The 13,681-nt window shown below is 47.5% G+C and overlaps 1 protein-coding gene across 2 annotated transcripts in view; it reads left to right on the forward strand.

The window, feature by feature from the left end:
- LOC144685694 (neutrophil cytosol factor 2-like) overlaps positions 1 to 13,681 on the forward strand; it is a 144,413-nt gene that overhangs the window by 97,013 nt on the left and 33,719 nt on the right. For both annotated transcript variants that reach the window (XM_078550489.1, XM_078550490.1), the window contains 4 exons: positions 1,817 to 1,924; positions 2,364 to 2,423; positions 6,070 to 6,092; positions 12,164 to 12,302. In XM_078550489.1, the coding sequence (XP_078406615.1) occupies positions 1,817 to 1,924; positions 2,364 to 2,423; positions 6,070 to 6,092; positions 12,164 to 12,302 (330 nt within the window). The remainder of the gene's footprint in view (positions 1 to 1,816; positions 1,925 to 2,363; positions 2,424 to 6,069; positions 6,093 to 12,163; positions 12,303 to 13,681) is intronic.

Below are 13,681 nucleotides of genomic sequence, written 5' to 3' on the forward strand. Positions count from 1 at the left end.
GGGAATTGAAAGGCTAGCAAATGGAATTTAATAGAGAGTATGTGAGTTGATGCATTTTGTTAAAAAGGATAGGGCGAGGCAATATAGACTAAATGGCCCAGTTCTAGAATGTACAGGAACAGAGGGACCTGGGGGTGAATGTGCATCAGTCTTTGAAGGTGGCCAGACCTATTGAGAGAATAGAAAGAAAAGCAAATGGGATGTTTGGTCTCATAAATAGAGGCACTGACTGCAAAAGCAGGGAATTTGTGCTGAACTTTATAAAGCTCTGGTTAGGCCACAACTGGAGTATTGTGTTCACTTCTGGTTACCACACTTCAGGAAGGATATGAGATTTACCAGAATGGTAAATTTTAGCTACAAAGTTAGGTTGGAGAAGCTGGGGTTGTTCTCCTTGGAGTAAACAACGGGATATAGATCGGTTGGAGACTTGGGCGGAGAAATGGCAGATGGAGTTTAATCCGGACAAATGCAAGGTAATGCATTTTGGAAGGTCTAATACAGGCAGGAATTATACAGTAAATGGCAGAACCCTTAAGTGCATCGATGGGCAGAGGGATCTGGGTATACAGGTCCACAGGTCACTGAAAGTGGCAACGCGGATAAGGTAGTCAGGAAGGCATATGGCATGCTTGCCTTCATTGGCAGGAGTATTGAGTATAAAAGCTGGGAAGTCATGCTGCAGCTGTATAGAACCTTGGTTAGGCCACACTTGGAATATTGCGTGCAATTCTGGTCACCACATTACCAGAAGGATATGGAGGCATTGGAGAGGGTGCAGAGGAGGTTTACTAGGATGCTGCCTGGTCTGGAGGTTATTAGCTATGAGGAGAGGTTGGAGAAACTCGGATTGTTCTCACTAGAGCGACGGAGATTGAGGGGCGACTTGATAGAAGTTTACAAAATTATGAGTGGCATGGACAGAGTAGATAGAAGCTTTTTCCCAGGGTGGAAGAGTCAATTACTAGGGGACATAGATTTAAGGTGAGAGGAGAAAACTATAGAGGAGATGTGCGGGGCAAGTTTTTTACGCAGAGGGTAGTGAATGTCTGGAATTTGCTGCCAGAGGAGGTGGTGGAAGCAGGTACGATAGTGGTGTTTAAGAGGCAGCTTGACAAGTACATGAATAGGATGGGAATAGAGGGTTATGGACCCCGGAAGTGCAAAATGTTTTAGTTGACGGGCAATATGATCGGCACAGGCTCGGAGGGCCGAAGGGCCTGTTCCTGTGCTGTACTTTTCTTTGTTCTTCTTTGTTCTTTAAAGGAGATTGAGGGCCAGCATGCGCTCAATGTGCTGAATGGTCTCCATCTATGCTGTAACGTCTTCAGGACTGTCAGCAGAGAAATTTAAGCTGAAAAGCCATTAAACATGCAGTTTGCTACTTGTCTGAGTAAGAAATTTATGTTGCAGTTAAACCTTGAAATAATGATGTGAAGAAGGGTATGAACAGGCCTTGTACAACCAGGGAGCTAAAAAAAGTTATTAACTGTCTGAGCAATCCCATGAACACACAGCTAATTCACTGAGATATTTGGACAATTGAGAGTACAGGTGGAATACTGTGATCTGTAGGCAGAAGGAGCTCCAGGAAAGATTGAACCAAAAGCATAGATAGAATTTCAAGTACTTAATGTTACACCCTGAACTAATGCTTGCCCCCACCCTCTGCTAACCTGACACCCCCCACCCCCCCAACACCTCGTCGCTAACACTGCCCCTTCCAACAATCCCCTTCCCAACTCATACTCACCCACAGCTGGCTCACTTTCCATGTCCTACTTAATGTTGATGCAGCTTTGCTCTGTTGTTTCAGCGCAATAACACCTTTGAACCAGTTGATGTGCCTGAGGGGATCGTGTTCAAACCTCGCAAACATGAGGTGGACGAGCTGAATATGAAAGACTTCCTGGGAACACCCAAGGTAACAGGTGGATTCAGGTCTAGTGGTTAGTTTATGTCACACTGATGCTGCCCGAGTTACTCGAGCCTTTCGCTCATAAAAACACTTGTCAGAGGAGGCAGGTTATATTTCTCCTGTTCACACCACTATTACATTGAATGATATTTGTACAAATAAGGCTCTCTCTATTTCCCCACTTCTCCAGTATCTTGCTCTCATTCAGTCTGTTCTGGAGCTTTCCAGATGTTCCCATCTCTGTGCAATAGGCATAACTCCTCTCTCCTCAATCCTTTGGCCCAGAGCAGTAAGAAGGGGATGTGAACCCTGCTCAGTGGGGGAATTGAATCTGTGCCCAGGGTTCCAGCCCATTGTCTGCTTTTAAGCAAAAGCATGGATGCTCCAGTTTCTAGTGAGTTTCCAGCTCATTAACATGTGAACCTTTTCTGCTCTGTGTTGCCAGGTGATCTCATCTGTTGACCCAAATGACAGCTTCGCTGGATTCAAGCCACTTTGCCCACGGGTACATCTGCATGAATGACTTGCTATGGAGTGAAGGGGAGACCGATAGAGGAGGAGACAAGATGGAGCTAGAACAGCAGAAACGAGAGGGGAGAGGATGAAATGAATGCAGTGGGGAAGGGTAGCATACCTGGAGGGGCGATGGATGGAAGGCGAAGCGGACAGGAGATGAGGAGGGGTGAGGGAGGTACTGTGGAGAAAGTGGGGTTGAATATGGGGAGGGAAACAAAGAAATGGTGTTGGAGGGAAGATGAGGAGGATGATGGGGTGGAGGGAATGTTGGAGGAAGATGACGAGGAAGACAGGTTGGGGAGAAAGTTGCGAGGAAGGTGCAGAGAGAGGTGGAATATAGGAAGGTGCAAAAGGAGACAGGGAGACAGCCCATGGGGAGATACTTGTGTCCATCCTTCCATTCAGAGGTCTGTGGGGATGACATCGTTGACTGGACCACCAGCCAACAGCATCTGCCTTCGCCCCTACACTTTGTGTACACCTCAAGTAGGAGAATGGATATGCTTTCTGAAAGCATGGGGACATAAATTATATCTATATAGTGCCTTTTATGAAATAAAACATCCCAAGACACTTCACAGGAGTGTTGTGAAGCAAAGTTTGACACTAAACCATTAAACTCAGGGATACTCAAGAGGCCAGCGAGGAGCACAAATATCTGAGAGTTACAGAGATTACAGAGATGGGATTGGCAAGGCCATGAAGAGATTTGGAAGCAAGGATGACAATTTGAATATCCAACTGGGAGCCAATGTAGGACAGTGAGCGTGGAGAATGGGAGGTGGTGCGAGGAAGGATGTGGGTAGCAAAGTTCTGGATGATCTCAAGTTTACAAGGTTAGAATAAGAGGTCAACCATAGTCAAGCTTGGGGGTAACAAAGGCAAGGTGGTTTCAGCAGCAGATGAGCTGGCGCAGGGCTAGAGCCTAGTTATGTTATGGAGGTGGTCTTAGTAATGGCGCGGATATGTGGTTGGAGCTCAGCTTTAGGCTAAACATGACCCGAAAGTTGTGAACAGCCGAATTCAGCCTTAGACAGCCACCAGGGAGAGGAATGGAATTGGTAGCAAAGGAATAGAATTTATAGCAGGGACCAAAGACTGTGGCTTTAATCATCCCAGTATTTAGTTTCAGGGGAACCCTGCTTGTGCAACACTGCATATTAACAACCAGTAATTTAGAGGCACTGGAGGAGTCAAAAGAGGTAGTGACCTCAGGATTACTTAACATGTTCACATGCTAGTCAATATTGAAATGGAGGATGGAATACATGGGAGAGATGTAGTAGGAGGGGAACATTATTATTCATGGGACCTGTACTGGGGCTGGAGTGGTCTATACATGGTGGAGAGTACTAACTGATCAATGTTGCAGAATAAATTATGATGTGGATGAGGTTGTAAACTAAAAATGAGGGGAAATCACAAGATGGAGAAGGGAAATGGACAAAGAGTGTGGAAAGTGACCAGCATTGTAAAAAGGGTAGGTGATGCAGCAAGAAACAAGGCCAAGGGCTTCGAAATGGGGAAGAGATGACAGGTTCGGAAGGGGGAAGGGAGGCGGGGTTGGGAAGGGGGAAGGGAAGAGGGGTTGGGAAGGGGGAAGGGAAGAGGGGTTGGGAAGGGGGAAGGGAGGAGGGGTTGAGAAGGCGGAAGGGAAGAGGGGTTGGGAAGGGAGAAGGGAGGAGGGGTTGGGAAGGGGGAAGGGAAGAGGCGTTGGGAAGGGGGAAGGGAGGAGGGGTTGGGAAGGGGGAAGGGAGGAGAATGGCATCTGCGGAATGGGAAAGGGACGAGAATGGTGGCTGCGGAATGGGAAAGGGACAGGTGCATGCAATGGGGAAGGGACAGGGATGAGGAATGGGGAAAAGACGGGTGTGGAATGGGGAAGGGATGGGGGGTTTGGAATGGGGAAGGGATGGGGGGTTTGGAACGGGGAAGGGACGGGGGGTTCGGAATTGGGGAGGGACGAGGGGTTGGAAGGGGGGAGGGATGGGGGGTTCGGAAGGGGGGAGGGACGAGGGGTTTGGAAGGAGGAAGGGACGAGGGGTTCAGAAGGGGGAAGGGACGAGGGATTCGGTGTGGGGAAGGTACAACAACAACAACATATTGATATAACACTTAACGCAATGAAACACCCACAAGTGCTTAACAGGATCATTACAAAACTAAAGCAAAAAACTGCGGATGCTGGAAATCCAAAACAAAAACAAAAATACCTGGAAAAACTCAGCAGGTCTGGCAGCATCTGCGGAGAGGAATACAGTTAACGTTTCGAGTCCCTCGAAACGTTAACTGTGTTCCTCTCCGCAGATGCTGCCAGACCCGCTGAGTTTTTCCAGGTATTTTTGTTTTCATTACAGAACTAAGTATGAGACCAACCCACAAAAGGGTGCAGTAGGGCAAGAAAGAAACAAATTGAAAGAGAAGGGAACAAGTAAGTACGATCGTCAAAGAAATATGATCTTAAATAAAATTGGTGAGCTAGATAACGTGCTAGCATTTACATCACAGCTTAGGCTAGGGCTGGATTGGGAGCTGAACATTTCGTGTGTTCACTGAGGGGTGCGATAGAGCAGGAAAAAAGTGGATGGGTGACAATATTAGTTAAGGATTCCATCACAGCATTAAAACATAAGAATGTGTTAAGACAGGATCAACGTGGGTAGTGTTACAATCCTGTTCCTCCTCCTTCAGGTACCACGCCCTGAGAGGCAACCATGGACTTCCATTGGATTAGTCCATGATTATGCCTGGCAAAGTACTGCAGTGGGTTCATTTCTGAGACTAGCTGTATATTGCAGATTTATTTATTAATTGAATTTAAATTTGAACCCTTGTTCCCAGAGCATTAGTCTAGTCCAGTGACATCACTGCACCAAACTCTCCCCAATTGATCAGCACTGGTGCCACTGGGCTCAATATCCATTCCTTCCACAACTGGTGCACCAAGGCCGTGATGTGTACCATTTGCAGAATGCCATAAAGAAACTAGCTGCTCAGCAAGGTTGCTTCATCAGCATCTTCATTGCTTAAGCTCCTTACCATATAGAAGAACAAGGGCAGCAATATTTTGGCAAGATCACCGCCTCCAAGTCACACACCACCATGTCATCCTTGTATTATTGGTCAGTCAATATCGTGGAAATCTCAAACTGCACGGTGATAGCAACCTCAGCTATGAACTGCAGCAGGGCAAGAAGGCTCATGACTTTGCTGGGGAGATTCGGCTGCACAATATCGGCAGCCTTGTAAGCAACGCCAGAACAGATAAATTGTGAGAGGTTCGGACCACTGGGTGATGAAGAAAGGTTGACAGAAATTTCAAATACTTTGCATCAGTTTCTACAAATAACGGTAATTATGAGAACATAAAGGAATTATCCAGGAGCATTCAACAATTGTTTGAGAAAACTGGAGATAGGATTTGATTTGGGAAAACTGTCAAGGAGTCAATGTGGATCAGTCATTGGGTTCTGATGGCTTCAACATTGGCTGGCGAAAGTAGTCAGAGGAAAGCTAGCAGAAGGTTGCAGCCTCCCACATAAGGATAATGTGAAGAGAAACAGTGGATTTAGACTGTTTTTAAATGTAATAAGAACTATGAATAAATAACAAAATGCCTGTCCTTTCTTTTACAGAAATTGGGGGAGCAAGTTGTGCGGTGAGTAGAAGCTAATCATTGTGTGCATACTTACACTGAGTTTGTGAACATTACTGGACGAGATCCTATCTGTTACACGCTCAGTTCCTGTACCTTATGCGCTCAGTTCCTGTACGTTACGCACTCAGTTCCTGTGTATTACGCATTCAGTTCCTGTGTGTTACTCACCCAGTTCCTGCACATTAGTCAGTTCCTGTGTGTTACACACTCGGTTCCTGTATGTTACACAATCAGCTCCTGTATGATACTCACTCAGTTCCTGTATGTTATTCACTTGGTTGTTGTTCCTGTGTATTACTCACTCAGTTCCTGTCCGTTACGCACTTGGTTCCTGTCCATTATGCACTCAGTTCCTGTCTGCTATGCACTCAGTTCCTATACGCTACGCACTCGGTTCCTGTCTGCTACACACTCGGTTCCTATACGCTACACACTCGGTTCCTATACGCTACACACTCGGTTCCTATACGCTACACACTCGTTTCCTATACGCTACACACTCGGTTCCTATACGCTACACACTCAGTTCCTATACGCAACGCACTCAGTTCCTGTCTGCTACACACTCGGTTCCTATACGCTACACACTCGGTTCCTGTCTGTTACGCACTTGGTTCCTATACGCTACACACTCGGTTCCTGTCCATTACGCACTCAGTTCCTGTCTGCTACGCACTCAGTTCCTATACGCTACACACTCGGTTCCTGTCTGCTATGCACTCGGTTGTTGTATGATCCGTGCTCAGTTCCTGTGTATTACTCACTCAGTTACAGTGTGCTTCTCACCCAGTTCCTGCACATTACTCAGTTCCTGTCTGCTGCGCACTCAGTTCCTGTCTGTTACAAACTCAGTTCCTGTGTGTATCACATCAGTTCCTGTACATTATGCACCATGTGCTTATAAATATAGATATCAGCTATTGATCTGTAATAGCAGTCTCTTCTCTGACCCATTTGTTAAACCTGTTCTTGAGAGACTTAAGTTGATAAGTGTGCTGACTCTTTAAAGTTATGTTGTAGGAGGTGCCGTTTTTGAGATGAAACATTGACCCCCAAGCCATGTCTGTCATTTCAGATGGATGTCACTGTGATTAGATCCATGGGTGGAGGTGGGGACCGTGCTAGTGATTGGTATCCATGGGTGGAAGTGGGGACAGTGCTAGTGATTGGTATCCATGGGTGGAGGTGGGGACCGTGCTAGTGATTGGTATCCATGGGTGGAGGTGAGGGCAGTTTCAGTGCAAGAGCTATCTAACAGCCTCTCCTATTACCCTGGTTTGACATTCCAAGTTCTCAAACAATCTCAAGTCTTGGACAATTATGGACAGTTCCAAGAGTTCCAGATGCAATTTTAACACCTTTGAAAGTTGAAACATTCTTAACTAAGCAGGAATAGCAATAGCAGCTTATATTTATGAAGCACCATCTTCATAAAAAAGATACCCCGAAGTGCTTCGCAGTCATGGAATTGAAATATGGATGCTAATCCAGAGAATGGGTTTAGGAAGCACAAGCTTCATTTAGCAATTCACCATCAGATCTGGTTGCAGGTGGTGGTGTTCCCATGCATTTGCTGCCCTTGTCTTGTCTTTCTGGATGGGAGAGGTTGGGGTTTGGATGGAACTGTGAAGGAGCCTTGGTGAGTTCCTGCAATGCATCTTGTAGATAGTACACACTGCTGCTACTGTGCGTCGGTGGTGGAGGGAGTGAATGTTTGTGGATGGGGGGCCAATCATGCAGGGCTGCTTTGTCCAGGATGGTGTCAAACTTCTTGAGTGTTGTGGAAGCTGCACTCATCCAGGCAAGTGGGGAGTTTTCCAACACACCCCTGACTTGTGCTGATGGCGAGTCAGGAGATGAGTTACTCTCCACAGAATTCCCAGCCTCTGACCTCTTAATAGTGGGGGATTCAGTGATGGTAATGCCATTGAACGTCAAGGGGCGATGGTTGGATCCTCTCTTTTTGGAGATGGTCATTGCCTGGCACTTGTGTGGCGTGAATGTTACTTGCCACTTGTCAGCCCAAGCCTGGATATTGTCCAGATCTTGCTGCATATGAACACAGACTGTTTCAGCCTGTGAGGGTCATGAACATTGTGCAATCATCAGTGAACATCCCCACTTCTGACCTTATGGTGGAAGGAAGGTCATTGATGAAGCAGCTGAAGATGGTTGGGCCGAGGACACTACCCTGAGGAACTCCTGCAGTGATGTCCTGAAACTGAGATGATTGACCTCCAATAACCACAACCATCTTCCTTTGTGCTAGCTATGACTCCAACCAGTGGAGTGCTTTCCCCCGATTCCCAATTACTCCAATTTTGCTAGGGCTCCTTGATGCCACACTCGGCCTAATGCTGCCTTGATGTCAAGGGCAGTCACTCCCACCTTACCTTTTGTCCATGGTTGAACCAAGGCTATAATGGGGTCAGGAGCTGAGTGAACCTGTCGGAACCCAAACTGGGAGTCAGTGAGCAGGTTGTTGCTGAGTAAGTGCCACTTGATAGCACTGTTGATGACCCCTTCCATCACTTTATTGATGATCGAGAGTAGCCTGCTTTTTGTGTACAGAACATACCTGGGCAATTTTCCACATAGCCAGGTAGATACCAATGTTGTAACTCTTGTAGAGTTAAAACAATTAACTAAATTAACAAAAACAAGGGATAAATCAGGCACAGCCCCTAAGTCAGGTCAGCTGAAAAACCAAGGACAAAGTTTAAAGGAAACTTACAAACATTAAACCAAAATGTGATTAAAGGGGTCAACAAACCACCCTAGTCCCCGCATGCCAATGTTGTAGTTGTACTGGAACAGCTTGGCTAGGGGCGCGGCAAGTTATGAAGTACAAGTCTTGAGTACTATTGACAGAATATTGTCAGGGCCCTTAGCTTTTGCAGTATCCAGTGCCTTCTGCTGTTTTCTTGATAACATGTGGAGTGAATTGAATTGTCTGAAGACTGGCATCTGTGATGCTGGGCACCTCTGGAGGAGGCCAAGAGAGACCATCCACTCGGCACTTTTGGCTGAAGATTGGTACAAATGTGTCAGCCTTATCTTTTGCACTGATGTTCTGGGCTCCCCCATAATTGAGGATGGGGATATTTGTGGAACTGCCTCCTCCAGTGAGTTGCGTAATTGTCCACCACCATTCACAACTGGATGTGACAGGACTGCAGAGCTTAGATCTGATCTGTTGGTCGTGGGATCAGTTAGCTCTGCCTGTCACTTGCTGCTTATGCTGTCTGGCATGCAAGTAGTCCTGTGTTGTAGCTTCACTAGGTTGACACCTCATTTTTAGGTATGCCTGGTACTGCTCCTGGCATGCCCTCCTGCACTCTTCATTGAACCAGGGCTGATCCCCTGGCTTATGGCAATAGTAGAGTGGGGCTATGCTGGGCCATGAGGCTACAGATTGTGGTTGAGTACAATTCTGATGCTGATGACGCTGCTGATGGCCCACAGTGCTTCATGGATGCCCAGTCTTGAGTTGCTAGATTTGTTTGAAATCTACCCCATTTGCCATGGTGGCACAGGTTGGGACGGGACTTTGCCTCCACAAAAACTGTGTGGTAGTCACTCTTACCAAAACTTTCATGGACAGATGCATCTGCAGCAGGCAGATAAGTGAGGATGAGGTCAAGTGTGTTTTTCCCTCTTGCCGGTTCCCTCACCACCTGCTGCAGAGCCTAGCAACTCTGTCCTTTAGGACTTGGACAGCTTGGTCTGTAGTGGTGCTACTGAGTCACTCTTGGTGATGGACACTGAAGTCCCCCACCCAGAGTACATTCCATGTCCTGTCTGCTCACAGTGCTTCCTCCAAGTGGTGTTCAACATGGAGGAGTATTGATTCATCAGCTGAGGGAGGGCGGTATGTGGTTATCAATAGGAGGTTTCCTTGCCCATGTTTGACCTGATGCATTGAGACTTCATGGGGTCCAGAGTCGATGTTGAGGACTCCCAGGGCAACTCCCTCCCCACTCTATACCACTGTACTGTCATCTCTGATCTGTTTGTCCTGCTGGTGGGACAGGACATACCTGGGGTTTGTAATGGTGTCTGGGACATGATCTGTAAAGTACGATTCCGTGGGAATGATTATGTCAGGCTGTTGCTTGACTAGTTTGTGAGCCAGCTCTCCCAATTTTTGCACAAGCCCTCAGATGCTCATCAGGAGGACTTTGCAGGGTTGACAAGGCTGGGTGTGCCATTGTCACTTCCGATACCTGGGTCAATGCTGGGTGGTCCATTCCTTTTAGAATTTCATTCCTTTCCTTTAAAATTTCTAAGATTCTATGATAATTTAACCCTTTCAATCCAGGTATCATTCTGGTGAATGTCCTTTCTGAAGTGCAACTCTCAGACTTGAACACACTTCTCCAGTTGCCATCTAACCAGAGTTCCAAACAACTGTAACATAGCCTCCTCCACTATCTATATTAGCCCTCCTGACTTCCCGGACTCCCTGACTCCAGGTGTGCCATATAACAAAGGAGAGCTATCAATACTGAGTATCCACAATGAAGTGCTGATGACCTTCTATTGCATATCAATGGCTTTTAACCATATGACTGAAACTCCTGCTTCACTATGAAAGACCATCATTTGCCTTCCACCGTTTATCAATGGCCATTCATCATGTGATTGAAACTGCCCGCTAATTTGTAAATCCTTTTATCCAGAAACTGAGAGTCCGAGCAGTCTGTAGAACACCAGCAACAACATCGCAGCTGCAAAGAAAAGGTGGTGTCATCTTGCCACTTCAAGACCTGTATGGCCTTAAAGTCTTTTAAAACCCTCCTCCAACCTGTTTCAAATGGCTCCAAGTTTGCATGTAAGAAATTGGACCTCTGGCTACAAAAGCCAGCTGTCTGCATGACCTGCTGAACAGTCTTTAATTCGAAGGAACCCAGTTAATCCGGGTTTGACTCCAGCCATCTGAATTTACCTAAACTTATGTTCCAGCGTGGAAAAAGCTCCCTTCCTCGCTGGACTCCCAAAGACACATGAACTGCTAAATATTTTGTTGGTTTTAATACTCCTAGAAGTGCACTACCTTCTTTAGTTGTATCTTTCTTGTGTGTGGTTGATGTAGTGATTGACCTTTCAGGGTGAGCGTGTAAATAAATAACTGTTTGTTTAAATCCACTAAAGTCTGCTGCTGGTGACTTATAAATTGACTGCCCACTAATATGGGGTTTGGGAATACACATCAGCCTTATCAAAAATAAACAACACTGATTACAGACAGAAGGGAAAGGGAATTGGGGGTTTTGGTCTATCTCTCTCTCCTGTCTGTAACAGCACATTGAATTTCATCTGCCATCTGTCCGCCCATTCCACCAACCTGTCTATGTCCTTTCAAAGTTCTACACCATCCTCCACATGGTCCATAATGCTTCCAAGTTTTGTATCATCTGCAAATTTTGAATTTGTGCCTGTACACCAAGGTGTAGGCCATTAATAAATATCAGGAAAAGCAAGGGTCTTAACGCTGACCCCTGGGGAACTCAGTTACAAACCTCCCTCCAGTCCAAAAAGCATCCATTAACCTCTACTCTCTGTTTCCTGTCACTCAGCCAATTCTCTATCCATGTTGCTACTATTCCCTTTCATTCCATGATCTATAACTTTGTTCACAAGTCTGTTGTGTGGCATTTTATCAAATGTCATTTGGAAGTCTACGTACACCACATCAACAGTGTTGTCTTCATCAACCCTCCCTCCCTCCCTGTTACCTCTTCAAAAAACTCTATCAAGTTAGTTAAACGTGATTTTCCCTTAAGAAATCTGTCTTGGCTTTCCTTAATTAACCCTCATTTGTCCATGGGACTTCTCATTTTGGATCCTAGGAAATTAAGGGAGATAGTATGGGGATAGTACAGAACTGATCTTGTTAAATGATGGAGCAGGTTCTCAGGGTGAAATGGCCTACACTCTCATTTCTTTTGTTCCAGTTTCTGAAGTGAGATTGAACCCAAAACCTGATTGAGGTGAGAGTTCTGCCCACTCAACCTGTTGATATTAGTGTCCCTCACCACTGGCTAATGTATTCTCCTGTCTGTTACCAGAGGTACAAGAGGATATCACTATCTGCCGATTGACTTCACTCCGAAAACAGCAAGTGAGGTTGAAGCAAAAGCTGGGAGTGTTGTGTTTGTCCTAGAGAATGGAGAGGATGGATGGTCAACTGTTATTGCTAATAATCAGGTGTGGAATTCTTTCACTGTACTTGTGCCTTCATACACTGTGAGGTTCAAAATTAACACTGTCCATTTCACAAACACCAGCTCATTCACAACTTTCAAAAGATTTGTAGTCTGGTAATTCTGCAGAGACCAGTTACTACTAGAGCTTTCATGATCCATTTTAATGAGCTGGATGAAAGCCATGACACCAAGATTCATAACAATTCTCAAACATCCAGATTGAGACATTTTAATGTTTATAAATGGTCCTGGTTTGCTGGACTCGGGGTGTTGTGCTTGGGACAGGGTGCTGAGCTGGGGTTAGGGTCAGGGAGCAGTGCTGGAGTTAGGCTAGGGGCTGAGCTGGGGTTAGGGTCAGGGAGCAGTGCTGGGGTTAGGGTCAGGGACAGTGCTGGGGTTAGGGTCAGGGACAGTGCTGGGGTTAGGGTCAGGGACAGTGCTGGGGTTAGGGTCAGGGACAGTGCTGGGGTTAGGGCCAGGGGCTGAGCTAGGCTTAGGGTCAGGGGCAACGCTGAGGTTAGGGTCAGGGACAGTGCTGGGCTTAGGGTCAGGGGCAGCGCTGAGGTTAGGGTCAGGGACAGTGCTGGGGTTAGGGTCAGGGACAGTGCTGGGATTAGGGCCAGGGGCTGAGCTGGGGTTAGGGTCAGGGACAGTGCTGGGGTTAGGGTCAGGGATAGTGCTGGGGTTAGGGCCAGGGGCTGAGCTGGGGTTAAGGCCAGGGACAGTGCTGGGGTTAGGGTCAGGGATAGTGCTGGGGTTAGGGCCAGGGGCTGAGCTGGGGTTAAGGCCAGGGACAGTGCTGGGGTTAGGGTCAGGAAGCAGTGCTGGGGTTAGGGCCAGGAGCTGAACTGGGGTTACGGACAGGGTGCTGAGCTGGGGTTAGGGCCAGGGGGCAGTGCTGGGGTTAGGGCCAGGAGCTGAACTGGGGTTACGGACAGGGTATTGAGCTGGGGTTAGGGCCAGGGGGCAGTGCTGGGGTTAGGGCCAGGGGGCAGTGCTGGGGTTAGGGCCAGGGGGCAGTGCTGGGGTTAGGGCCAGGGGCAGAGCTGGGGTTATGGCCAGGGGCAGAGCTGGGGTTATGGCCAGGGCGCTGAGCTGGGGTTATGGCCAGGGCGCTGAGCTGGGGTTATGGCCGGGGCGCTGAGCTGGGGTTATGGCCAGGGCGCTGAGCTGGGGTTATGGCCAGGGCGCTGAGCTGGGGTTATGGCCAGGGCGCTGAGCTGGGGTTATGGCCAGGGCGCTGAGCTGGGGTTATGGCCGGGGCGCTGAGCTGGGGTTATGGCCAGGGCGCTGAGCTGGGGTTATGGCCAGGGCGCTGAGCTGGGGTTATGGCCAGGGCGCTGAGCTGGGGTTATGGCCAGGGCGCTGAGCTGGGATTAT

Source organism: Cetorhinus maximus, chromosome 10 (assembly GCF_964194155.1).
Source record: "Cetorhinus maximus chromosome 10, sCetMax3.hap1.1, whole genome shotgun sequence".
NCBI lineage: Eukaryota > Metazoa > Chordata > Chondrichthyes > Lamniformes > Cetorhinidae > Cetorhinus > Cetorhinus maximus.